The sequence below is a fragment of the Coregonus lavaretus genome, assembly GCF_964263955.1.
Source record: "Coregonus lavaretus genome assembly, contig: HAP1_SCAFFOLD_2469, whole genome shotgun sequence".
Lineage (NCBI taxonomy): Eukaryota > Metazoa > Chordata > Actinopteri > Salmoniformes > Salmonidae > Coregonus > Coregonus lavaretus.
The window spans coordinates 1-26,676 of NW_028166198.1; the positions used below are offsets into that span (position 1 = coordinate 1).

The 26,676-nt window shown below is 52.7% G+C and overlaps 1 protein-coding gene across 1 annotated transcript; it reads right to left on the bottom strand.

Moving 5' to 3' along the window:
- Nucleotides 1-1,390: 1,390 nt before the first annotated feature.
- LOC311114970 (potassium/sodium hyperpolarization-activated cyclic nucleotide-gated channel 3-like) lies at nt 1,391-25,359 on the bottom strand (the record flags this gene model as incomplete). The annotated part of the gene is made up of 4 exons (XM_084190190.1): nt 25,172-25,359; nt 24,310-24,992; nt 1,863-2,069; nt 1,391-1,613 (listed from the first exon to the last, which is right to left on the bottom strand). Coding segments are annotated over exons 2-4 (1,110 nt in total), but the record flags the coding sequence as incomplete, so codon positions are not given.
- Between the last annotated feature and the right edge of the window lie 1,317 nt (nt 25,360-26,676).

A 26,676-nucleotide genomic window follows, 5' to 3' on the forward strand; every position in this document is an offset into this window, starting at 1 on the left:
CCTCTCACCTCCCTCCTCTCACCTCCCTCTCTCCTCCCTCCTCTCACCTCCCTCTCTCCTCCCTCCTCTCACCTCCCACTCCTCCCTCCTCTCACCTCCCTCTCTCCTCCCTCCTCCGCCTCTCACCTCCTCTCTCCTCTCACCTCCCTCTCTCCTCTCACCTCCCTCTCTCCTCCCTCTCTCCTCTCACCTCCCTCTCTCCTCCCTCCCTCCTCTCACCTCCCTCTCTCCTCCCTCTCTCCTCTCACCTCCCTCTCTCCTCCCTCCCTCCTCTCACCTCCCTCTCTCCTCCCTCTCTCCTCTCACCTCCCTCTCTCCTCCCTCTCTCCTCTCACCTCCCTCTCTCCTCCCTCCTCTCACCTCCCTCTCTCCTCCCTCTCTCCTCTCACCTCCCTCTCTCCTCCCTCTCTCCTCCCTCCTCTCACCTCCCTCCTCTCACCTCCTCTCTCCTCCCTCTCTTCCTCTCACCTCCCTCTCTCCTCCCTCTCTCCTCCCTCTCTCCTCTCACTCCCTCTCTCCTCCCTCCTCTCACCTCCCTCTCTCCTCCCTCTCTCCTCTCACTCCCTCTCTCCTCCCTCCTCTCACCTCCCTCCTCTCACCTCCCTCTCTCCTCCTCCTCTCACCCTCTCTCTCCTCCCTCTCTCCTCCTCCTCTCACCTCCTCTCTCCTCTCACCTCCCTCTCCTCTCACCTCCCTCTCTCCTCCCTCCCTCATCTCACCTCCCTCTCTCCTCCCTCTCTCCTTCCCTCCCTCTCTCCTCCCTCCTCTCACCTCCCTCTCTCCTCTCACCTCCCTCTCTTCTCTCACCTCCCTCTCTTCTCTCACCTCCTCTCTCCTCCCTCCCTCCTCTCTCCTCCCTATCTCTCTCACCTCCCTCTCTCCTCCCTCCTCTCACCTCCTCCTCTCACTTCCCTCTCTCCTCCCTCTCTCCTCTCACCTCCCTCTCTCCTCCCTCCTCTCACCTCCCACTCCTCCCTCCTCTCTCCTCCCTATCTCCTCTCACCTCCCTCTCTCTCCCTCCTCTCACCTCCCTCCTCTCACCTCCCTCTCTCCTCCCTCTCTCCTCTCACCTCCCTCTCTCCTCCCTCCTCTCACCTCCCACTCCTCCCTCCTCTCACCTCCCTCTCTCCTCCCTCCTCTCACCCTCTCTCTCCTCCCTCTCTCCTCCCTCCTCTCACCTCCCTCTCTCCTCTCACCTCCCTCTCTCCTCTCTCCTCTCACCTCCCTCTCTCCCTCCTCTCTGGCATGTTCCACTGACTGCCCTCTACCCTCTCTCTGGAGGATGTAACCAGTGAGTTGTGACAGTGGTAGTAAGTCTCTTTTTCCTTTCCCTTCCTCCCCTCTTTCTCTACCTCCTCTCCTCCTCTCCCCCTCTACCCCGGCCTCTCACCTCCTCCCACTGATGGATGTAGCGTATGAGTCGTGACAGACGCAGCAGGCGTAGCAGGCTGAGGATCTTGGTGAAGCGTACGATGCGGAGGGCCCTGGCCGTCCTGTAAACCTCTGAGTCCAGCCGGGCCTCCAGGTCCACCATCAGGAAGATGTAGTCCACAGGGATGGACGACACAAAGTCCACCGCGAACCAGCTCTTTAGGTAGCGCTGACGGATAGCCCTGTGGTAGCATAGCATAATATAAAAGTAATTCCTATAGTCTCACAGTTAGCTTAGCATTCTGATATTATTCCTATGGTCTTACAGTTGGCTTAGCACAGAATAAATAACAAACCACTCCATTCATTCTAATTCTGGAAGAACACCACACAGGGAAGCATTGCCTCCAGCTCTGTCACCTTCAAAACACACAAACACAAACACACTAACACAAACACACACACACGCACAAACACAAACACACACTGACTTGGGGTCTAGCAGTATCTCAGTGCTGTCCTCCTTGACGATACCGGTCCTGAAGTTGAGGACCAGGTCGACCAGGAAGAGAGTATCAGAGACCACGTTGAAGATGATCCAGGGAGGAGTGTTCTCATCCTTAAAGAAGGTGATCCCTACTGGCAGGATGATCAGGTTCCCCATCATCAGACACAACATGATCAGGTCCCAGTAGAACCTGGGAGAGGAGAGGAGAGGAGAGGGGGAGAGAGAGAGGTTCCATATCATCAGACACAACATGATCAGGTCCCAGTAGAACCTGGGAGAGGAGAGGAGGGGAGAGGGGGAGAGAGAGAGGTTCCCTATCATCAGACACAACATGATCAGGTCCCAGTAGAACCTGGGAGAGGAGGGGAGAGGACGGGAGAGGGGGAGAGAGGGAGAGAGAGAGGTTCCCTATCATCAGACACAACATGATCAGGTCCCAGTAGAACCTGGGAGAGGAGAGGAGAGGAGAGGGGGAGAGAGAGAGGTTCCATATCATCAGACACAACATGATCAGGTCCCAGTAGAACCTGGGAGAGGAGGGGAGAGGCGAGGAGAGGGGGAGAGAGAGAGGTTCCACATCATCAGACACAACATGATCAGGTCCCAGTAGAACCTGGGAGAGGAGAGGAGAGGGGGAGAGAGAGAGAGAGAGGTTCCCTATCATCAGACACAACATGATCAGGTCCCAGTAGAACCTGGGAGAGGAGAGGAGAGGAGAGGGGGAGAGAGAGAGGTTCCATATCATCAGACACAACATGATCAGGTCCCAGTAGAACCTGGGAGAGGAGAGGAGAGGAGAGGAGAGGGGGAGAGAGAGAGGTTCCATATCATCAGACACAACATGATCAGGTCCCAGTAGAACCTGGGAGAGGAGAGGAGAGGGGGAGAGAGGGACCGAGAGAGTGAGGTTCCCTATCATCAATACCAATGACAGATCCCAATTGAACTCATTCCCTGTATTATATTTTTCACCAACTTTCACTCTCTCCATCTCAACTGTTATTGTCAACTCACTCCTTCAAAGGTCAATGGAAAAACTCCTTCTCTCTCTCTCCAGATCCATGTGAATGCTCATGTTTTCTCTCTCTCTCTCTCTCTCTGGGATTTATCAGTTCTGAGATTGATGTAATTTAGCATTGATTCACTGGCACATCCTCATGGTGTGGTGTTATTAATGCAATGATCCAGATTAACTATGATGACCCTCACACACACAAACACACCGTCTCTCAGACAGTCAAGTTCCAGAGCCGAAGGTGGGTTTATAACCGTGATATTGAATAAAAGGATGAATAGAGAAACACACTGTGAACAACTGCTGTGGGGGATAATGACGGCATCCTGGCCTTGGAATATAGAGGTATGAGTTAGAAGGGAACAAATCCATGAATAACATCACTTCCATATCACACTGTGGCAGACACACACGCACATACTAGAAGACACCACTATCTCACCCCCCTACACACTGCTCCGGCTAGTCTGGCAGTAGTCTTTAACAGAGATAAATGAAGGTTTGGCTAAACCTCAGTAGATTAAAGTAGTACAGATGATAACATACTATCTGTCTCTGTGAGGCTCTGAGATGATGTACAAAGCAGACAGACACCCAGACCGAGGGAGAGAGAGATATATATATATATAGAGAAAGAGAGAGAGAGAGGGGTGTGCTGAACTAGAAGAGACTAGAGAACAGACACCTTCCAGAGAATGTCACATCACCAAACCTCATTAAGTCTCCACACATTAGGTTCCTTTGTCCAGGCTGGTGTGTGACAGCTGATACCAGCACATTTTTGTGCCCACAAACCAGAACAAACAAATGAGAACATTTAAAGGTCAAGTCTGGAGAAGAGAAGAATGGGAGGGATTTTTTTCAGGGGAAAGATTTAAATGCTTGATGCTCAGAAATGGGCGTCTGAATTGTTGCTGTGTGGTACAATACGTGCTGGGTACTTGCAGACCAGGCAGTCTGGCTGTTCTACACTAGAAAAAGGGTTCCAAAATGGTTATTCGGCTGTCCCCATAGGAGAACCCTTTTTGTTTCCAGGTAGAACCCTTTTTGGTTCCAGGTATAACTCTTTTGGGATCCATGTAGAACCCTTTCCACAGAGTGTTCTACATGGATCCCAAAAGAGTTATACCTGGAACCAAAAAGGGTTCTTCAACAGCCGAAGAACCCTTTTAAGTTCTAGATAGCACCTTGTTTTCTAAGTGTATATGGCCTATGGCTGCATGTGGTTAGCTAAAAGGGAACCAGATGCATAGTTAGAGAAAGTAATTAAATCTGTATTTATTCTATCTTACACCCACATAAACCAATCTGGATGAATACGTTTCCCTATCTGTTTGTCTGAACCGAGTTCCAGTCAATTTATTTCAGGAGATGAATGTCATAGAAATTCCAATTATGAATTCTGAGATTCTCATTGACATCCTCATCAGTGTTCTATTCATGAGCAGAGTGGAGTTGGTATGGAATTGTGTCACGATCGTCTAATGAGGGAGACCAAGGCGCAGCGTTGCGAGTGAACATATTCTATTTATTTAAATGATCACACGAACCAAAACAAATAAACAACGAATGCGTGACGTCTATGGTACAACACGAACACACACGAACAAAATCCCACAACCCGAAAGAAAAACAGACAGATTAAATATGGCTCCCAATCAGAGACAACCAGCCGACAGCTAACACTCGTTGCCTCTGATTGGGAGTCACACCGGCAAACATAGAAAATAGACAACCTAGAACACCCACCAAAGAAACGGAAAACATAGAATGAACACACCCTGGCTCAACATAATGAGTCCCCGAGCCAGGGTGTGACAGTACCCCCCCCTAAAGGCGCGGACTGCGACCGCGCCTAAATAAGAGCAAAAACAGGGGAGGGCTGGGTGGGCATTCCTCCTCGGCGGCGGCTGGTCCGGTCTGGCCCTGCTGGCCGGAGCTGGACTGAACACTGGTGGAGCGGATTGCTCTAGCTCCGACGTGAAGCCTCTGACCGGTGCCGGACCAGCCACCGGTGGAACAGGCACGGGCCGTGCCGGACTGACGACGCACACCACTGGCTTGGTGTGGGGAGCAGGAGCGGGCCGAGCCGGGCCGTCGAAGCGCACTCCCGACCTGGTGCGGGGAACAGGCACGGGCCGTGCCGGACTGACGACGCACACCACTGGCTTGGTGTGGGAAGCAGGAGCGGGCCGAGCCGGGCCGTCGAAGCGCACCCCTGACCTGGTGCGGGGAACAGGCACGGGCCGTGCCGGACTGACGACGCACACCACAGACTTGGTGCGGAGAGCAGGAACGGGCCGGGCCGGGCTGGCGACGCGCACCACAGGTTTGGTGCGGGGAGCAGGAACAGGCCGGGCCGGGCTGACGACACGCACCACAGGCTCGATGCGAGGAACAGGAACAGGCCGGACCGTACTGGGGACACACACCACTGGCCCTACGCAGGGATCAGGAACGGGCCGGACCGGACTGGTAACACACCCCAGTACCTCTCGCCGTGCCTCCACACTTTCCCTCTCCTCTGTGACCAGTGGCCCCCTTAACCTGGCGGCCTCCTCTTCACACCCGCTGGACCACTCCATCGCGGCCTCCTGCTGCCCCGTCGTCCACGTCGTGAGCCCCCCCCTAAAAATGTTCTGGGGTTCTCTCCTCCCCGTGGACCAGGCCTCCCTAGCTCTCGCCAGACTCTCGATCCATTGCTTCATAGACCAGCCTCTCTCCTCTTCATTTAGCGTGGCCCAGCCGAAACTCCTACTCCCCTGATCCAAGGTCCTTCCTCTCTCCTCTTCACGCTGCTTGGTCTGGTTTAGGTGGGATTTTCTGTCACGATCGTCTAATGAGGGAGACCAAGGCGCAGCGTTGCGAGTGAACATATTATATTTATTTAAATGATCACACGAACCAAAACAAATAAACAACGAATGCGTGACGTCTATGGTACAACACGAACACACACGAACAAAATCCCACAACCCGAAAGAAAAACAGACAGATTAAATATGGCTCCCAATCAGAGACAACCAGCCGACAGCTGACACTCGTTGCCTCTGATTGGGAGTCACACCGGCAAACATAGAAAATAGACAACCTAGAACACCCACCAAAGAAACGGAAAACATAGAATGAACACACCCTGGCTCAACATAATGAGTCCCCGAGCCAGGGTGTGACAAATTGACCCGGTCTCTGCTGCTCTACTCGACTCCAACCAAGCAGTCATCATCATCTCTCTTAATACAAGTCACTTCCTTCCTGTGTCACAGTTAATTGGTTCCCTGTTAGAACTTACAAACTGTAAATTACAACTAAGGTTCCAGTGTATGGGTAGACACACATGCAGACATGCTCAGCCACACCTTGAAGTATCTGCAGGTTCTTAAAGAAATAGAAAATGTTTGGGGGGGGGGGGGGTGGATCAGCTTAATATTGCAGATAGATTGTATCTTCTATCAATGTAATTGTCTGCATCACTTCCAATCCCCAATGTTTTTTATATATATACTCCCCTTTATTACTTTTCAACCCCGCCATCCTTTCCCTACTTGGAGTAAATTAGTGAACAACAATGCCCAGGCCTCTACTTCCGGTCTATACTTACTATCTACACCTTATGGACACAGTTAATTTTACAATAATTCTATTATATATATATATACAGTGGGGAAAAAATGTATTTAGTCAGCCACCAATTGTGCAAGTTCTCCCACTTAAAAAGATGAGAGAGGCCTGTAATTTTCATCATAGGTACACGTCAACTATGACAGACAAAATGAGGAAAAAAAATCCAGAAAATCACATTGTAGGATTTTTAATGAATTTATTTGCAAATTATGGTGGAAAATAAGTATTTGGTCAATAACAAAAGTTTCTCAATACTTTGTTATATACCATTTGTTGGCAATGACACAGGTCAAACGTTTTCTGTAAGTCTTCACAAGGTTTTCACACACTGTTGCTGGTATTTTGGCCCATTCCTCCATGCAGATCTCCTCTAGAGCAGTGATGTTTTGGGGCTGTCGCTGGGCAACACGGACTTTCAACTCCCTCCAAAGATTTTCTATGGGGTTGAGATCTGGAGACTGGCTAGGCCACTCCAGGACCTTGAAATGCTTCTTACGAAGCCACTCCTTCGTTGCCTGGGCGGTGTGTTTGGGATCATTGTCATGCTGAAAGACCCAGCCACGTTTCATCTTCAATGCCCTTGCTGATGGAAGGAGGTTTTCACTCGAAATCTCACGATACATGGCCCCATTCATTCTTTCCTTTACACGGATCAGTCGTCCTGGTCCCTTTGCAGAAAAACAGCCCCAAAGCATGATGTTTCCACCCCATGCTTCACAGTAGGTATGGTGTTCTTTGGATGCAACTCAGCATTCTTTGTCCTCCAAACACGACGGGTTGAGTTTTTACCAAAAAGTTCTATTTTGGTTTCATCTGACCATATGACATTCTCCCAATCCTCTTCTGGATCATCCAAATGCACTCTAGCAAACTTCAGACGGGCCTGGACATGTACTGGCTTAAGCAGGGGGACACGTCTGGCACTGCAGGATTTGAGTCCCTGGCGGCGTAGTGTGTTACTGATGGTAGGCTTTGTTACTTTGGTCCCAGCTCTCTGCAGGTCATTCACTAGGTCCCCCCGTGTGGTTCTGGGATTTTTGCTCACCGTTCTTGTGATCATTTTGACCCCACGGGGTGAGATCTTGCGTGGAGCCCCAGATCGAGGGAGATTATCAGTGGTCTTGTATGTCTTCCATTTCCTAATAATTGCTCCCATAGTTGATTTCTTCAAACCAAGCTGCTTACCTATTGCAGATTCAGTCTTCCCAGCCTGGTGCAGGTCTACAATTTTGTTTCTGGTGTCCTTTGACAGCTCTTTGGTCTTGGCCATAGTGGAGTTTGGAGTGTGACTGTTTGAGGTTGTGGACAGGTGTCTTTTATACTGATAACAAGTTCAAACAGGTGCCATTAATACAGGTAACGAGTGGAGGACAGAGGAGCCTCTTAAAGAAGAAGTTACAGGTCTGTGAGAGCCAGAAATCTTGCTTGTTTGTAGGTGACCAAATACTTATTTTCCACCATAATTTGCAAATAAATTCATTAAAAATCCTACAATGTGATTGTCTGGAAAAAATGTTCTCAATTTGTCTGTCATAGTTGACGTGTACCTATGATGAAAATTACAGGCCTCTCTCATCTTTTTAAGTGGGAGAACTTGCACAATTGGTGGCTGACTAAATACTTTTTTTCTCCACTGTATATATATATATTTTTTGCTCCTGAACTTCTTCTACTCTCAACCTCTCCGATCATTTTCATGATGTCCATCCGGTTTGCTTCTATATGCCATATCTTTCTAACTGTGCTCTTTCCCAAAAGCTCCCAATATACAACCTATATACTTATTATGGACACAGTATGCTTACATTATTAGCTATCTTTGTTATTATTTGTTGTTATTAGTCCCATCCTTCAACTCTATTCAATACCTCCCGTCTATCTCTTACATTTACATTTTAGTCATTTAGCAGACGCTCTTATCCAGAGCGACTTACAGTTAGTGAATACACATTTTTTTTAAAGTTTTTTTTTTATACTGGCCCCCCGTGGGAATCGAACCCACAACCCTGGCGTTGCAAACGCCATGCTCTATCAACTGAGCTACATCCCTGCCGGCCATTCCCTCCCCTACCCTGGACCAATTGTGCGCCGCCCATGAGTCTCCCGGTCGCGGTCGGCTGTGACAGAGCCTGGATTCGAACCAGGATCTCTAGTGGCACAGTTAGCACTGCGATGCAGTGCCTTAGACCACTGCGCCACTCAGGAGACATCCATATAGGATTTCTATTTGCCATATATATTTCAACCGTACTGTGATGTTTTACAAAAGTTCTGAACCTTTCTATTCTCATTCTCATAAACACTATGCCATGGGATCGGTACGTCAAAAATCTCTTCCCAACTATTTTGCAATCTATATGGGACGGCTGTCAATCCTTTGGTCCTTAAGTGAAACTGATATACTTTTTTATTTATCACAGTTTTCCTTAACCAATTATGTTCTTTAATGCAAGGCCGACAGACAAGTTCCTTACTTTCTCCCCCTTCCACTTTCCTCTTCCACTTTTGCGGTAAGGCTGCAATTATTTGGTTGTAATTTTGGGTAGAGCAGACATATGTTTTTGTTAGCTGCATGTGCGACATAACTCCACCAGTCCTACCGATGATATCATTTACGAAGATTATACCTTTTTTAAACATTCTGTCAAAAAATAAAGGTTTTTTGTCAATTAGTATATTTGAATTTAACCACAATATTTGTTGCATTATTTGTTCTGTCGTTTCTGGAGGATTAAATTGAAATTGCAACCAACTTTCTATGGCTTGTTTTAGAAATAGTGATATTTGGGAGATGATTTCCCTTTCAAATAACTGCAAATGAGTTGTTGTAATCTGAATAAAGGGAAAAAGGCCTTTCTTGAACATTGGGTGAGACAATCTTACTAATTTGCTTGAGAACCAGTTCGGATTTAAGTATAACTTTTGTATGACTGAAGCTTTTAGTGATAAACTGGGATAATACTAAAGAGTTAATCAGGGTGATTTTTCCACAAATTGACAGGTATTTTCCTTTCCATGGTAGTAAGATCTTACCTATTTTTGCTAACTTTCTATTAAAATTGATTGAAGTGAGATCATTTATTTCCTTTGGGATATGTATTCCGAGTATATCCACATCACCATCAGACCATTTTATTGGTAAACTACATGGTAATGTAAAAATTGTATTTTTTAGTGATCCAATACGTAATATAGTACATTTGTCATAATTTGGTATCTTCCTAATCTTAGCTGATGCAGGAAATACCAACTTCTCTCTCTTAAACAAAACTAAAGCATCTGGGACATATCTATTTTTCCCTCTCTCTCTTTCCCCTCTTTCTCCTTCACCCCTCTCTCTCTTTCCCTTCGTTCTCCTTCGCCCCTCTCTCTCTTTCCCCTCTTTCTCCTTCCCCCTCTCTCTCTTTCCCCTCTTTCTCCTTCCCCCCTCTCTCTCTTTCCCCTCTTTCTCCTTCCCCTCTCTCTCTTTCCCCTCTTTCTCCTTCACCCCTCTCTCTCTTTCCCCTCTTTCTCCTTCGCCCCTCTCTCTCTTTCCCCTCTTTCTCCTTCGCCCCCTCTCTCTTTCCCCTCTCTCTCTTTCCCCTCTTTCTCCTTCCCCCTCTCCCTCTTTCCCCTCTTTCTCCTTCGCTCCTCTCTCTCTTTCCCCTCTTTCTCCTTCGCCCCTCTCTCTTTCCCCTCTTTCTCCTTCCCCCCTCTCTCTCTCTTTCCCCTCTTTCTCCTTCCCCCCTCTCTCTCTTTCCCCTCTTTCTCCTTCCCCCCTCTCTCTCTCTTTCCCCTCTTTCTCCTTCGCTCCTCTCTCTCTTTCCCCTCTTTCTCCTTCCCCCCTCTCTCTCTCTTTCCCCTCTTTCTCCTTCCCCCCTCTCTCTCTTTCCCCTCTTTCTCCTTCCCCCCTCTCTCTCTTTCCCCTCTTTCTCCTTCCCCCTCTCTCTCTTTCCTCTCTTTCTCCTTCCCCCCTGTCTCTAGCGGTATTCTCACAATTATTATAATTTTTAAACATAAAGCTTTATTTGCCTGAAATATATGAAAAAGGCAAAGAGTTTCAGATGAAGGAACTTCGTCTCTCTCCCTCTAATGTCTTTCTCAATCCTTTCCTTTCTCTCTTTTTCTCCATCTCTCTCCCCCTCTCTTTCTGTTCTGTCTCTCATTATGTCTTGGCTGCTCACCTTATTTTAATCAGGTGACGGGTGTGAGAGCTTATCACCAGACTCAACAAAGATAGACTTTATACACACCCACACACATACACACCTCCGGAGACCAAGGTCATCGTCAGGACAAAACACACATTAGGGCTTTTCCACTAAGTACATGGGACCACTCTGTCTTTCGTTCCCTCCCTCGCTCCCTCGCTCCCTCTTCATCACTCTGTCTCTCTCCCTTCTCTATTCATAGCTCCAATCTACAGGTACCTAATTGAAAGGTTACATGCCTGAATTATGTATAATGAATACACTACATGCATAATTTAGAATATTATGCATAATTTATCCATATTCAATTGTGATAGCAGAATGAATAATGCAGACATTTACATATTGTGATGGAATGTGTGAATACTAATAGTTTTTTACAATCACTTTGGCACTAATTTCAGAACCTTCACGTCATTTTTCAAAACTCTAGACACAAAACTCACAACCAATGATCAAAATGCACATTTTTCAAAACTCTAACACTTTTTTCAATTGCTTGGATACAATACACATAAAACTAAGATCATTTGTTCATTTAACAAAAATCACCTGTTCAATATGACACAACTTAACATCAAAGTACTACTATTTCAAAAGGCAATTCACACATTACATTTCAAATGAGTGTCTATTCATTTCATTACAATTATCCAACTATCAATTGATACAACTGCTAAAAATGATAAGTGACTGTTGCATTACTCTTAATGCATAGTTGTATGGAAACAGACAAACAATATTCCATGTTTAGATCATGAAAGTTTAAAGATAACGAGATTCATTGTCACCAATTAGCGTGGAGCATGAACCAATTAGACTACATTATCTATGGATGTAATATTTCATCATCATTCTTTATCAGACACCGTTTCTATGGTCCCATGTACCACCTTTTCAGACTATTTACAGTATTGACAGTACTGCACTATATGGATGCAGGCCCTTGTAATTGCTTGTCCAATTCTGCCAACTCGTTACTGATGATTGAGTTCACATTGTGGAACGAGTATATAAAGAATTGATTGGGATCCACTTGCAACAACATAGCGATACGTACTGTAACATGGAGCCGGCAGGTGATCCAGGTCACAATAGAGGTCAAGCAGTGGTGGGAGGAAGACGTGTTGGTCAAAGGAATGGCAGGGGACAAGCACCCCTTCTGAGAGGTGGTCGTGGGCCTTGTTTGAGAGGTGTGGGGGAACGTGGTAGAGGACAAGGCCACGGACCAAGACAGCGGCAGCAACCGCAAAGACTGTCCAATGAAATCCGAGCAATAGTTGTAGACCATGTCATAAATCATGGCATGATAATGACTGAGGCGGCTACAATGATACAACCAAACCTCAGAAGGTCAACCGTGGCCTCAATAATCAGAACTTTCCGCAATGAGAACCGGTAAGTCGTCAGCATGCACTAAACATTATGCTACACTCAATTGTCAAATGACTGCATACCAATGTGTATCACAGAGTAGGTGATGTGACCAAGTGTCTTCTTACTGTAATGTTCCCTATAGAAATTGAGACTAGGCCAAATAGGGGAGGCAGAGGCAAAATTCTGACTGACCAACAAGAGCAGGCTGTGGTCGATTTGGTTCGGGACAGAAATGATATTCGCCTTACAGAAATTTGCCAGCATATCTTGGACAATGAAGACATGTTTAACAATGTGGAATCCATAAGTTTGCTGACTATTGCACGCATGCTGAAAAGGCACCAAGTGTTTTTAAAACAACTATACCGTGTGCCTTTTGAAAGAAATGCAGACAGAGTGAAGCAAATGAGGACTGAGTATGTTCAGGTATGTTCAGTTTCAAGATGGCTGTTGTAATAAAATTCCCTAATAATTCTACATTGTACAGTAATCTGTAAATCTCTTTCCAAAATGTATTTTTAGAGGGTGATGGAGCTGGATGCTGATGACAACCATCACAAATTCATATATTTGGATGAGGCAGGCTTTAACCTGGCCAAGACAAGGAGGAGAGGTCGGAATTTCATTGGCCAGCGGGCAACCATCCAAGTACCTGGACAACGTGGGGCCAACATTACCATGTATGCGGCTATATCAGAAGATGGTGTGGTGGGACGCAGACCTCGTATTGGATCATATAATGCAGCTCTCCTTGTAACCTTCCTTGATGAGCTCGATCAGGTCTGTAGAGCTGATGGCGTGACCTATGTCATTGTGTGGGATAATGTCAGGTTCCACCATGCTCATATGGTGCAAGCATTGGTTTCAGGCCCATGCACAATTTACCACCCTGTATTTACCCCCATACTCTCCTTTCCTTAACCCGACTGAGGAATTTTTCTCCACATGGAGATGGAAGGTTTGATAGGCGCCCTCATGAACAACTCACTCTTCTCCAGGCCATGGATGACGCATGCAATGACATCACGGCAGACCAGTGTCAGGCCTGGATTCGCCATGCCCGAAGGTTTTTTCCAAGATGTTTGGCTAATGAAAACATCTATTGTGATGTAGATGAGAACCTGTGGCCAAATCCACAAGACAGAGTTGATGAAAATGTAGAAGTACAGTAATCACTCCTATGTTTGGCTTTTTACAGTACAAGCAAGCAAGTTGAGGAACACTGCATTTGATGTTTTACAGTACTGTATTGTTTCTCATCAATATATTTCAGATTTTGTTCAATGATTCCACTGTGTCTGTAGTATTCTCTCTATTACTGCAGTACTTTTACAGGGATGTATTTACATGTAGTACCATAATGAAACATGTATCACCTATTTTGTACTACAATATTTAATGATTGTACGAACAATGACACAGTGAAACTATCGGTTGCTTGTGGATGATCTAAATTAAAGTTTAATTGGTATTTCACAATAAATTTGTTTTTTGAACCAATGATTGTGCAAGATTTCTTTAAAGATATGAATGCACAATGCAATGTTTTGAACATTGGACAGCCTGTGTTACAAGTGATGACCGTTTTGTGTCTAGAGTTTTGAAAAATGACGTCAAGGTTCTGAAATTAGTGCCAAAGTGATTGTAAAAAACTGTAGGTGCAGGGGGAGGATATCTAATTCTCTAAACCTCTCCTCTCTACATCCCTCAATCTCCCTCCCTCCATCACCTGACTGGAACCAGAAGAGGGACAGGTGAGACTGATCTCTGAGTATGAGAAAGAAAAAAAAAAAAGAGTGTGTGTGCGTTCGATTGAGGCTGGCGGAACCAAAGTGGGCCAGGAGCCTGGGGGATCAAGTCATCCATTGTTTCTGAAGCCTGTCTGGAGATTACTACTATGTCTCTCTCTCCAGACAGACACCCATACATCCAGCATCCACTCGACAGGTGGTCGATTATCCATCAGTCTGCAAAGTGTTTTAAACGTTTCAAAACACACCCAATGCTAGCAACCACCAGATAATTTCCCATCTAATTCCCTGAAGTGATTTCAACATTATGAAATGTTCACAGACATCCATTGCCTGAAGTTAAAGACATTTAATTTTAAGAATCACCTCACCTCATTCTAAGGACTGTGTCAATGTGACAGTTTCCTCTATAAAGATTTGTGATTCTAAAACACTGTCAATAAGTAGCCAGCAGGGGGCGCTGTGTTGGGTTCACTCACAAGACCACACACACACGGCCAGCCCAGCAGGCCTCCATTTAAAAACCTGTCTATATCAAATCAAAAATCAAATTGTATTTGTCACATGCACTGACTACAACAGGTGTAGACCTTACCATAAAATGCTTCCTTACAAGCCCTTAACCAACAATGCAGTTCAAGAAATAGAGTTAAGAATATATTTACAAAATAAACTAAAGTAAAAATTTAAAAAATGAAAGTAACACAATAAAATAACTATAACGAGGCTATATACAGGGGGTACCGGTACCGAGTCAATGTGTGGAGGTACGGGTTAGTCGAGTGCTAACATGCGTCCTTTGTCCCCATCTTTTCCACATTCTTATTATGCCCACATTTTTAGACAGGTGTAGACGATTAAAAGACACATTGTGATCTGATCGTAATCAGATCTTCCAAGTGGAAACGAACAAGACCAGGTCAAGATCAGGACAAAGGACGCATGTTAGCGGCAGGTATAAACAGGGCTTATGTGTGATTGACTTTTATGGGCAAGCACAGTGACTTACATCACAGATATTTCACACAGAGAACATGCAGTGTGTGGTGTGTGTGTGTGTGGTGTGTGCATACATGCGTGTGTAACACATCATGTCTCATTATGTCCTCTATCAAATTGGTTCAATTAACCTTACTGCAGTGGGCTAAATCAGGGTCAAACAAATCTACTTTGAGACAAAAGTATACACCTCACATACATGGTTATGGACTTTTAAAAAAAGAAACAGAGTTGAAATGTATTACATTTAGAGTTTGCATCCCAATATTACACTTTATATACATCACGGAAGACTGAAACATAACAAAACTGTTTGACATAGAAACACCGGATTTTCAGCTGCTTTTTTGAAATAATGTTTATTAATTATGAAAGTATGAAAAATATGAATAATATTCCACCCATGAAGACACTTGGTCACTTGACTGCAAGAAAGGGCTACGAAACTACAGTAAAAAAAAAAACTAGACAGGATACAGCAACAGGCTAAAACCACACCTTCGAAGAAAGTATCTCTCTCTCTCCCCTCTCCCTCTCCCCATCCCTCTCTCTCCCCTCTCTCCCACTCCCTCTCTCTCCACCTCCCCTCTCTCTCCCTTTCCTCTCTCTCCTCCTCCCTCTCCCCTCCGTCTCCCCCCTCTCTCTCTCTCTCCCTTCCTCTCTCCCCCTCCCTCTCTCTCCCTCCCTCTCTCCCCTCCCTGTCTCTCGCCCTCTCTCTCCCCCTCCCCTCCCTCTCTCCCCCCCTCTCTCTCCCCTTCCCTTCCACCCTCTCCCCTCCCTCTCTCTCTCTCCCCTTCCCTCCCTCTCCCCTCCCTCTCTCTCCCCCTCCCTCCCTCCCTCTCCCACCCCCTCCCCCTCCCTCTCTCCCCCTCCCTTCCCTGTCTCTCTCCCCATCCCTCCCTCTCTCGCTCCCCCTCCCTCCCTCCCTCCCTCCCTCCCACTCTCCCTTCCCTGTCTCTCCCTCCAACTCTCCCCTCAATCTCTCTACCCCTCTCTCTCTCCCCCTCCCTCCCGCTCTCCCTTCTCTGTCTCTCTCCCCCTCCCTCTCTCTCCCCCTCCATCCCTCTCTCCCTTCCCTGTCTCTCCCTCCCACTCTCCCCTCCCTCCCTCCCTCCCTCCCTCCCCTCCCTCCCTCTCTCCCTTCCCTGTCTCTCCCTCCCACTCTCTCCCCCTCCCTCTCTCTCTCTCTCCCCCTCCCTCCCTCTCTCTCTCTCCCCCTCCCTCCCTCTCTCTCTCTCCCCCTCCCTCCCTCTCTCCCTTCCCTGTCTCGCCCTCTCCCTCCCTCTCTCTCTCCCCCTCCCTGTCTCTCCCTCCCTCTCTCCCTCCCCGTCTCTCCCTCTCCCTCCCTCTCTCCCCCTCCCTGTCTCTCCCTCCCTCTCTCCCTTCCCTGTCTCTCCCTCCCACTCTCCCCCTCCCTCCCTCTCTCCCCCTGTCTCTCCCCCTCCCTCCCCTCTCTCCCCCTCCCTCTCTCTCCCCCTCCCTGTCTCTCCCTCCTCACTCTCCCCCCCTCCCTGTCTCTCCCTCCCTCTCTTCCCTCCCTGTCTCTCCCTCTCCCTCCCTCTCTCCCCCTCCCTGTCTCTCCCTCCCTCTTTCCCCCTCCCTGTCTCTCCCTCTCCCTCCCTCTCTCCCCTCCCTGTCTCTCCCTCACCCTCCCTCTCTCCCCATCCCTCTCTCCCTCACCCTCCCTCTCTCCCCCACCCTCCCTCTCTCCCCTCCCTGTCTCACCCTCTCCCTCCCTCCCTGTCTCTTGCTCCCTCTCTCCCTCCCTGTCTCTCCCTCTCCCTCCCTCTCTCCCCCTCCCTGTCTCTCCCTCGCTCTCTCCCCTCCCCCTCCCTGTCTCTCCCTCCCTCTCTCCCTTCCCTGTCTCTCCCTCCCACTCTCCCCCTCCCTCCCTCTCTCCCCCTGTCTCTCCCTCCCACTCTCCCCCTCCCTCCCACTCTCCCCCTGTCTCTCCCTCCCTCTCTCCCCCTCCCTCCCTCTCTCTCTCTCCCCCTCCCTCCCCTCTCTCCCCTCTCTCTCTCTCTCCCCCTCCCTCCCTCCCTCTCTCTCCCCCTCCCTCCCTCTCTCTCTCCCCCTCCCTCTCTCCCTCCCTCTCTCCCCTCCCTGTCTCTCCCTCTCCCTCCCTCTCTCCCCCTCCCTGTATCTCCCTCCCTCTCTCCCCCTCCCTCCCTCTCTCCCCTCCCTGTCTCGCCCTCTCCCTCCCTCTCTCTCTCCCCCTCCCTGTCTCTCCCTCCCTCTCTCCCTCCCTGTCTCTCCCTCTCCCTCCCTCTCTCCCCCTCCCTGTCTCTCCCTCCCTCTCTCCCTTCCCTGTCTCTCCCTCCCACTCTCCCCCTCCCTCCCTCTCTCCCCCCTGTCTCTCCCTCCCTCTCTCCCCCTCCCTCCCTCTCTCTCTCTCCCCCTCCCTCCCCTCTCTCCCCCCTCCCGCTCTCTCCCCCTCCCTGTCTCTCCCTCTCCCTCCCTCTCTCCCCCTCCCTCTCTCCCCCTCCCTGTCTCTCCCTCTCCCTCCCTCTCTCCCCTCCCTGTCTCTCCCTCACCCTCCCTCTCTCCCCATCCCTCTCTCCCTCACCCTCCCTCTCTCCCCCTCCCTCCCTCTCTCCCCTCCCTGTCTCACCCTCTCCCTCCCTCCCTGTCTCTCCCTCCCTCTCTCCCTCCCTGTCTCTCCCTCTCCCTCCCTCTCTCCCCCTCCCTGTCTCTCCCTCCCTCTCTCCCGTTCCCCTCCCTGTCTCTCCCTCCCTCCCTCTCTCCCTTCCCTGTCTCTCCCTCCCACTCTCCCCCTCCCTCCCTCTCTCCCCCTGTCTCTCCCTCCCACTCTCCCCCTCCCTCCCTCTCTCCCCCTGTCTCTCCCTCCCTCTCTCCCCCTCCCTCCCCCTCTCTCTCTCCCCTCTCTCCCCCCTCTCTCTCTCTCTCTCCCCCTCCCTCCCTCTCTCTCTCTCCCCCTCCCTCCCTCTCTCTCTCCCCCTCCCTCTCTCCCTCCCTCTCTCCCCTCCCTGTCTCTCCCTCTCCCTCCCTCTCTCCCCCTCCCTGTATCTCCCTCCCTCTCTCTCCCCCTCCCTCCCTCTCTCTCTCCCCCTCCCTCTCTCCCTCCCTCTCTCCCCTCCCTGTCTCTCCCTCTCCCTCCCTCTCTCCCCCTCCCTGTATCTCCCTCCCTCTCTCTCTCCCCTCCCTGTCTCGCCCTCTCCCTCCCTCTCTCTCTCCCCCTCCCTGTCTCTCCCTCCCTCTCTACCTCCCTGTCTCTCCCTCTCCCTCCCTCTCTCCCCCTCCCTGTCTCTCCCTCCCTCTCTCCCTTCCCTGTCTCTCCCTCCCACTCTCCCCCTCCCTCCCTCTCTCCCCCCTGTCTCTCCCTCCCTCTCTCCCCCTCCCTCCCTCTCTCTCTCTCCCCCTCCCTTCCCTCTCTCCCCCCTCCCTCTCTCTCCCCCTCCCTGTCTCTCCCTCCTCCCTCTCTCTCCCCCTCCCTGTCTCTCCCTCCCCTCTCTCCCCCTCCCTGTCTCTCCCTCCCTCTCTCCCCTCCCTGTCTCTCCCTGTCCCTCCCTCTCTCCCCCTCCCTGTCTCTCCCTCCCTCTTTCCCCCTCCCTCTCTCCCCTCCCTGTCTCTCCCTCTCCCTCCCCTCTCTCCCCTCCCTGTCTCTCCCTCACCCTCCCTCCCTCCCCTCCCTCCCTCTCTCCCTTCCCTGTCTCTCCCTCCCACTCTCTCCCCCTCCCTCTCTCTCTCTCTCTCCCCCTCCCTCCCTCTCTCTCTCCCCCTCCCTCTCTCCCCTCCCTGTCTCTCCCTCTCCCTCCCTCTCTCCCCCTCCCTGTATCTCCCTCCCTCTCTCCCCCTCCCTCCCTCTCTCCCCTCCCTGTCTCGCCCTCTCCCTCCCTCTCTCTCTCCCCCTCCCTGTCTCTCCCTCCCTCTCTCCCTCCCTCTCTCCCTCTCTCTCTCCCCCTCCCTGTCTCTCCCTCCCTCTCTCCCTTCCCTGTCTCTCCCTCCCACTCTCCCCCTCCCTCCCTCTCTCCCCCCTGTCTCTCCCTCCCTCTCTCCCCCTCCCTCCCTCTCTCTCTCCCCCTCCCTCCCCTCTCTCCCCCTCCCTGTCTCTCCCTCCTCCCTCTCTCTCCCCCTCCCTGTCTCTCCCTCCCTGTCTCTCCCTCCCTCTCTCCCCTCCCTGTCTCTCCCTCTCCCTCCCTCTCTCCCCCTCCCTGTCTCTCCCTCCGTCCTTCCCCCTCCCTCTCTCCCCTCCCTGTCTCTCCCTCACCCTCCCTCTCTCCCCATCCCTCTCTCCCTCACCCTCCCTCTCTCCCCCTCCCTCCCTCTCTCCCCTCCCTGTCTCACCCTCTCCCTCCCTCCCTGTCTCTCCCTCCCTCTCTCCCTCCCTGTCTCTCCCTATCCCTCCCTCTCTCCCCCTCCCTGTCTCTCCCTCCCTCTCTCCCCTCCCCCCTCCCTGTCTCTCCCTCCCTCTCTCCCTTCCCTGTCTCTCCCTCCCACTCTCCCCCTCCCTCCCTCCCTCTCTCCCCCTGTCTCTCCCTCTCTCTCTCCCCCTCCCTCCCTCTCTCTCTCTCCCCCTCCCTCCCCCTCCCTCCCTCCCTCCCTCTCTCCCCTCCCTGTCTCTCCCTCTCCCTCCCTCTCTCCCCCTCCCTGTATCTCCCTCCCTCTCTCCCCCTCCCTCCCTCTCTCCCCTCCCTGTCTCTCCCTCCCTGTCTCTCCCTCTCCCTCCCTCTCTCCCCCTCCCTGTCTCTCCCTCCCTCTCTCCCCCCTGTCTCTCCCTCCCTCTCTCCCCCTCCCTCCCTCTCTCTCTCTCCCCCTCCCTCCCCTCTCTCCCCCCTCCCTCTCTCTCCCCCTCCCTGTCTCTCCCTCCTCCCTCTCTCTCCCCCTCCCTGTCTCTCCCTCCCTCTCTCCCCTTCCCTGTCTCTCCCTCCCTCTCTCCCCTCCCTGTCTCTCCCTCTCCCTCCCTCTCTCCCCCTCCCTGTCTCTCCCTCCCTCCTTCCCCCTCCCTCTCTCCCCTCCCTGTCTCTCCCTCACCCTCCCTCTCTCCCCATCCCTCTCTCCCTCACCCTCCCTCTCTCCACCTCCCTCCCTCTCTCCCCTCCCTCCCTCCCTGTCTCTCCCTCCCTCTCTCCCTCCCTGTCTCTCCCTCTCCCTCCCTCTCTCCCCCTCTCCCGCCCTCTCTCCCCCTCCCTGTCTCTCCCTCCCTCTCTCCCCTCCCCCTCCCTGTCTCTCCCTCCCTCTCTCCCTTCCCTGTCTCTCCCTCCCACTCTCCCCCCCACTCTCCCCCTCCCTCCCTCTCTCCCACTGTCTCTCCCTCCCTCTCTCCCCCTCCCTCCCTCTCTCTCTCTCCCCCTCCCTCCCTCCCCTCTCTCCCCTCTCTCTCTCTCCCCCTCCCTCCCTCCCTCTCTCCCTCCCTCTCTCCCCTCCCTGTCTCTCCCTCTCCCTCCCTCTCTCCCCCTCCCTGTATCTCCCTCCCTCTCTCCCCCTCCCTCCCTCTCTCCCCTCCCTGTCTCGCCCTCTCCCTCCCTCTCTCTCTCCCCCTCTCTCTCTCCCCCTCCCTGTCTCTCCCTCCCTCTCTCCCTCCCTGTCTCTCCCTCTCCCTCCCTCTCCCTGTCTCTCCCTCCCTCTCTCCCTTCCCTGTCTCTCCCTCCCACTCTCCCCCTCCCTCCCTCTCTCCCCCCTGTCTCTCCCTCCCTCTCTCCCCCTCCCTCTCTCCCCTCTCTCCCCCCTCCCTCTCTCTCCCCCTCCCTGTCTCTCCCTCCTCCCTCTCTCTCCCCCTCCCTGTCTCTCCCTCCCTCTCTCCCCCTCCCTGTCTCTCCCTCCCCCTCCCTGTCTCTCCCTCCCTCTTTCCCCCTCCCGCTCTCCCCTCCCTGTCTCTCCCTCTCCCTCCCTCTCTCCCCTCCCTGTCTCTCCCTCACCCTCCCTCTTTCCCCATCCCTCTCTCCCTCACCCTCCCTCTCTCCCCCTCCCTCCCTCTCTCCCCTCCCTGTCTCACCCTCTCCCTCCCTCCCTCTTTCCCCCTCCCTCTCTCCCCTCCCTGTCTCTCCCTCTCCCTCCCTCTCTCCCCTCCCTGTCTCTCCCTCACCCTCCCTCCCTCCCCTCCCTCCCTCTCTCCCTTCCCTGTCTCTCCCTCCCACTCTCTCCCCCTCCCTCTCTCTCTCTCTCTCCCCCTCCCTCCCTCTCTCTCTCCCCCCTCCCTCTCTCCCCTCCCTGTCTCTCCCTCTCCCTCCCTCTCTCCCCCTCCCTGTATCTCCCTCCCTCTCTCCCCCTCCCTCCCTCTCTCCCCTCCCTGTCTCGCCCTCTCCCTCCCTCTCTCTCTCCCCCTCCCTGTCTCTCCCTCCCTCTCTCCCTCCCTCTCTCCCTCTCTCTCTCCCCCTCCCTGTCTCTCCCTCCCTCTCTCCCTTCCCTGTCTCTCCCTCCCACTCTCCCCCTCCCTCCCTCTCTCCCCCCTGTCTCTCCCTCCCTCTCTCCCCCTCCCTCCCTCTCTCTCTCCCCCTCCCTCCCCTCTCTCCCCCTCCCTGTCTCTCCCTCCTCCCTCTCTCTCCCCCTCCCTGTCTCTCCCTCCCTGTCTCTCCCTCCCTCTCTCCCCTCCCTGTCTCTCCCTCTCCCTCCCTCTCTCCCCCTCCCTGTCTCTCCCTCCGTCCTTCCCCCTCCCTCTCTCCCCTCCCTGTCTCTCCCTCACCCTCCCTCTCTCCCCATCCCTCTCTCCCTCACCCTCCCTCTCTCCCCCTCCCTCCCTCTCTCCCCTCCCTGTCTCACCCTCTCCCTCCCTCCCTGTCTCTCCCTCCCTCTCTCCCTCCCTGTCTCTCCCTATCCCTCCCTCTCTCCCCCTCCCTGTCTCTCCCTCCCTCTCTCCCCTCCCCCTCCCTGTCTCTCCCTCCCTCTCTCCCTTCCCTGTCTCTCCCTCCCACTCTCCCCCTCCCTCCCTCCCTCTCTCCCCCTGTCTCTCCCTCTCTCTCTCCCCCTCCCTCCCTCTCTCTCTCTCCCCCTCCCTCCCCCTCCCTCCCTCCCTCCCTCTCTCCCCTCCCTGTCTCTCCCTCTCCCTCCCTCTCTCCCCTCCCTGTCTCTCCCTCTCCCTCCCTCTCTCTCTCCCCTCCCTGTCTCTCCCTCACCCTCCCTCTCTCCCCATCTCTCTCTCCCTCACCCTCCCTCTCTCCCCCTCCCTCTATCCCCTCCCTGTCTCTCCCTCTCCCTCCCTCTCTCCCCCTCCCTGTCTCTCCCTCTCCCCTCCCTCTCCCTCCCTCTCTCCCCCTCCCTGTCTCTCCCTCCCTCTCCCTCCTCCCTCTCCCTCCCTCTCTCCCCCTCCCTGTCTCTCCCTCCCTCTCTCCCTCTCCCTCTCTCCTCTCCCTCTCTCTCCGCCTCCCTGTCTGTCCATCCCTCTCTCCCTCTCTCCCCCTCCCTGTCTCTCCCTCCCTCTCCCTCTCTCCCCCTCCCTCTCACTCTCCCCCTCCCTGTCTCTCCCTCCCTCTCTCCCCCTCCCTATCTCTACCTCCCTCCCTCTCCCTCCCTCTCTCCCCTCCCTCTCCCTCCCTGTCTCTCCCTCCCTCTCTCCCCCTCCCTGTCTCTCCCTCCCTCTCTCCCTCTCCCTCTCTCTCCCTCCCTCTCTCTCCCTCCCTGTCTCTCCATCCCTCTCTACCTCTCCCTCCTTCTCTCCCCTCCCTCTCTCCACCTCCCTCCCTCTCTCCCTCTCCCTCTCTCCCCTCCCTCTCTCTCCCTCCCTGTCTCTCATCCCTCTCTCCCTCTCTCCCCCTCTCCCCTCCCTCTCTCCCCATCCCTCTCTACCTCTCCCTCCCTCTCTCCCCTCCCTCTCTCCCCATCCCTCCCTCCCTCTCTCCCTCTCCCCTCCCTCTCTCTCTCTCCCTCTCTCCCTCCCTGTCTCTCATCCCTCTCTCCCTCTCCCTCTCTCCCCTCCCTCTCTCCCCCTCCCTGTCTCTCCCTCCCTGTCTCCCCTCCCTCTCCCTCCCTCTCTCCCCCTCCCTGTCTCTCCCTCCCTCTCCCTCTCTCTCCTTCCCTCCCTCTCTCCCCCTCCCTGTCTCTCCCTCCCTCCCTCTCCCTCCCTCTCCCTCCCTCTCTCCCCTCCCTCTCTCCCCCTCCCTGTATCTCCCTCCCTCTCTCCCCCTCCCTCCCTCCCTCTCTCCCTCTCTCCCCTCCCTCTCTCTCCCTCCCTCTCTCTCCCTCCCTGTCTCTCCATCCCTCTCTACCTCTCCCTCCCTCTCTCCCCTCCCTCTCCCTCCCTCTCTCCCCCTCTCTCCCTCTCCCTCTCTCCCCTCCCTCTCTCCCCCTCCCTCTCTCCCCATCCCTCTCTCCCTCTCTCCCCTCCCTCTCCCTCCCTCCCTCCCTCCCTCTCTATTAAACATTCTGTCATTCTCCTCTATCTGCCTATCATCTACTCAACCTCCCTCTCCACCTTTTGTCATGTCTTTCATATCTGCAGTGAGGCTGATTCCCTTCCTTCATTTCTCCCTCTATTCACAAATCCTCTCTCTCTCTCTCTCTCTCTCTCTCTCTATTCTAAGGAGCTGCTACTAACTTAGTAACAAGGACGTTCCTAAAGGATGTTCCCCAACTTTATCATCAGCTCACTACCAGCCAGCCTGCACGTCCCATCTCTCCCTTCATCTCTCCCTTCATCTCTCCCTCTGTCTTTCCTCTCAGGGTACATCCCAATAGCTTCCCCTTCTCACCCTCTCTCCTTCAGTGGTCTGAAAGACTTGATAGACTGTGGAAACCTCATCAAGTCTCTTCAGTGGTTATGAGGGAAAGGAAATGACACAAGGAGATGAGGCTCTAGAGGTCAAATGAAGATACAGCCTTTATTCGTTGATATGGATGGACTGGAGTAGCCTACATGGGTAGCCTACATGAGGTTTGATAGGAGGGACATTCTCTCCCTCTACGCTGCCCTGTCTTTCACACCTCTTTCTCTCCCCCTCTCTCTTTCTCTCCCTCCCTCCCTCCCTCCCTCCCTCTTCTCTCTACCTCTATCCATAGTGTTGTGGTTACTGAAGTGACGTTGCTGTAAGGGTATTTCACCCACACTCTGTCTGACCTGTTCCCTACACTGTCCTATATATCCTCAACACATCTCTCTCTCCCTCTGACCATCCCTTTGTCCATCCATCCATCCATTCATCCATTCTCCATCACCTGACCACACTCCTCTCTTTCCCTCTTCTCTCTTCCTTCCTTCCCTCTCTTTCTTACCTGAAGGAGGATGGAAATATTCTCCCTCTGGGTCATGGCCCCACTGAGTCTTTCACCTCTTTTCTCCCTCCCATTCAGACACCCAGACTCCTTCTCCCCTCCCTCACTCCCCCTCTCCACCCACCCTCTCCCTCCCCCCTGGCAAGGCTGTATGATCTGTATGGACCTGAAGTGGCTGTCAGAGTGTATGATATTTTCCCCTCCCTCACTGCCCCTCACCCCATTTCCTAGGGGTGTATGGTGCGTATCTGAAATCACTGTAGGGGTGTATGGTGCGTACCTGAAGTCGCTGTAGGGGTGTATGGTGTGTACCTGAAATCGCTGTAGGGGTGTATGATCCACTCCCCTGCTGACTTGAGTCTCTCCTGCTCCATGGCCACGGCCTTGTGGGACCCAAACATGCGCAGGCTGAACTTGTTGACCCCCGGCTGCAGCATGGCTCCAAACTGTCTCTGGATGAAGGTGGACTGGTTGGAGTAGCTGTAGTCCTCCCCATCCAGACCCATCCCAAACCCCCCCATGCCCCCCGTCCCAGACAGACTCCCCATCTCCGGCGTGCCCGCCACGGTGTTACAAGCTGTGGTCGTCGTGGTTTCCGGGCCCATCGCTACGACGACCACTCCGGTGCCGGTGGAGGAGGAAGTGGAGGCGAGGGCGGCGTGTGACGTGGCGAAGCCAACAGAACGCTGCTGGGCAGAGGAGAAGGAGGAGGGGGCTGGAGGAGGGGGTAGGGGGACGGGGGTGGTCGGGGTGCCAGCTGAACGGAAGGGGAGTCCGTCTCTTGTGGTGCTCAAGATGGAGAGGCGCCGTCGCCCCCCTCCGGAACCAGACCCCTCAACCCCTGACCTGTCACCCTCCAGAGAGGCCTGGGAGAGGCGGTACCCTGGGGAGGGCAGGCTGCCCTTACTGCACCTCTTAGAGTCTCCTCCACTACGACCCGGCCGACCCTCACCCCCGCCAGGGGGCCCAACACCTCCCGCCACTCCATCCATCCCCTAACCAGGGAGAAGGGGGGCAAAGGGAGGTCAATATAACCTGTCACTCTCACTCCGGAAACAGATTGTCAAAACGGGACAAGATGTCTTGTCAATGTTCAACTAGGAGCATAATAAAAGGCTACTACCTAAGACAGTCTGGTGAATGAGAAAGGTGGTGATTAAATAGTTGACCTCACGTTTTTAGTCTCCAATGGCTTGTAGTTATCTGTCTCCTCACCATAGTGCCAGAACAGACAGCTCACACCTCAGCCCTGGCTCCACTGATCTGTGCATCCTCACCTCACCTTGGTGATGGCCACTTAAAAACGACAATAGATCTCTCACTCCAAAAATATGGCGACAGTGCTTTCTCTTATCGCCTCCTTTCCCCAGCTCTCTCCATCCTCCCTTCTTCTCCCCCCATGTCCTTGGAACGGTGCTCTCCGCCCGAGGCCCACCGTCTCCTCTCTACTGCCGCCCTCAGCGTTTCAACGCCGGGCACATTGGCACCGAATTCCCGGTCTCTCTCTTAGGAATAATGACGCAGGTCGCTCTTTGACACGCCCTCTCTGGTTGTCAAGGATATGTCTCCCTCTTGCTCTCATCGACATACGGTAGTATTCTGTAAGAGTTCATCTTAACGGTGAATGAGAGGTTATAGTTTTGGGTGGTTGGCTACCTATGAATGACAAGTACACGTGAGCCTCATCAGCACGGATCGGTTTGTTTTAACAGACACAAACGGGCACGAGACACACACGGACACTAGCACAGTCTGACTCACCCGCGCGCTGATTTATACTGACGCACGCTCTCATACAGAAACACGCACAGGCAGATAGACACACAAAGATACGAAAATAAGCATGAGTGCAAATACACGTGGTCGTACCCCCAATTTAGCCTGAATTATCACCCACACGCGCCTAACACCAGATAATATTCTCTTTGCCCGGGTACGCAAAACAAGGCAAGCTGTTAGCGTCAGCATCAGGGTTCTTTTCGGTTAATTTGATGTCAGCAATCCAGTTCTGAAACACACAAACAGAACAGACAACCTGGGCAAGTGCAGAATATGTGACATCTCCAAACCCGCCCGGATAAATGCTCTGCTCTTTCAGACGCGTTTCCCCTCCTCTTCCACTTCTCCAGTCACTCCCAATGTCATCCTTGGACAGTTACAGCTTGATCTTTGGAGCCCATCCTATTAATTTACGATTATTAAAACCTTCGTTTCATTGAAAAAATGTTTTATGAATCTTGATGAATAAAACCATACAAGGAAATTAAGTGCGCTTGAATGAATTTGATCCATGAAGTCCTGTTCCAACCTGAATAACTTGTTGAGCTTGAGTAGGTATATATTCCCACGGGGGGCCAGTATGAAAAAATGTATGCACTCACTAACTGTAAGTCGCTCTGGATAAGAGCGTCTGCTAAATGTAAAAAAAATATAGCCAAATATTTAAATAGGCTATTTTATGCCCAATCATAATTCAAAAGGAACGCGACACCAGTCTTAATATTCTGATTGCGATTGCATGCTGACTTCCAAAACGCCCATCATCTCTCAGGCACTCACGCAACTGAAATATTAAATAAATAAATACACACAAAGGTCTGAATCTAATCGGCTTGTTGCCATGGCAGCCGCAAACCCATCACCCCTCCTTCCCCAGGCCGCATGCCCAGCCAGCGCGAG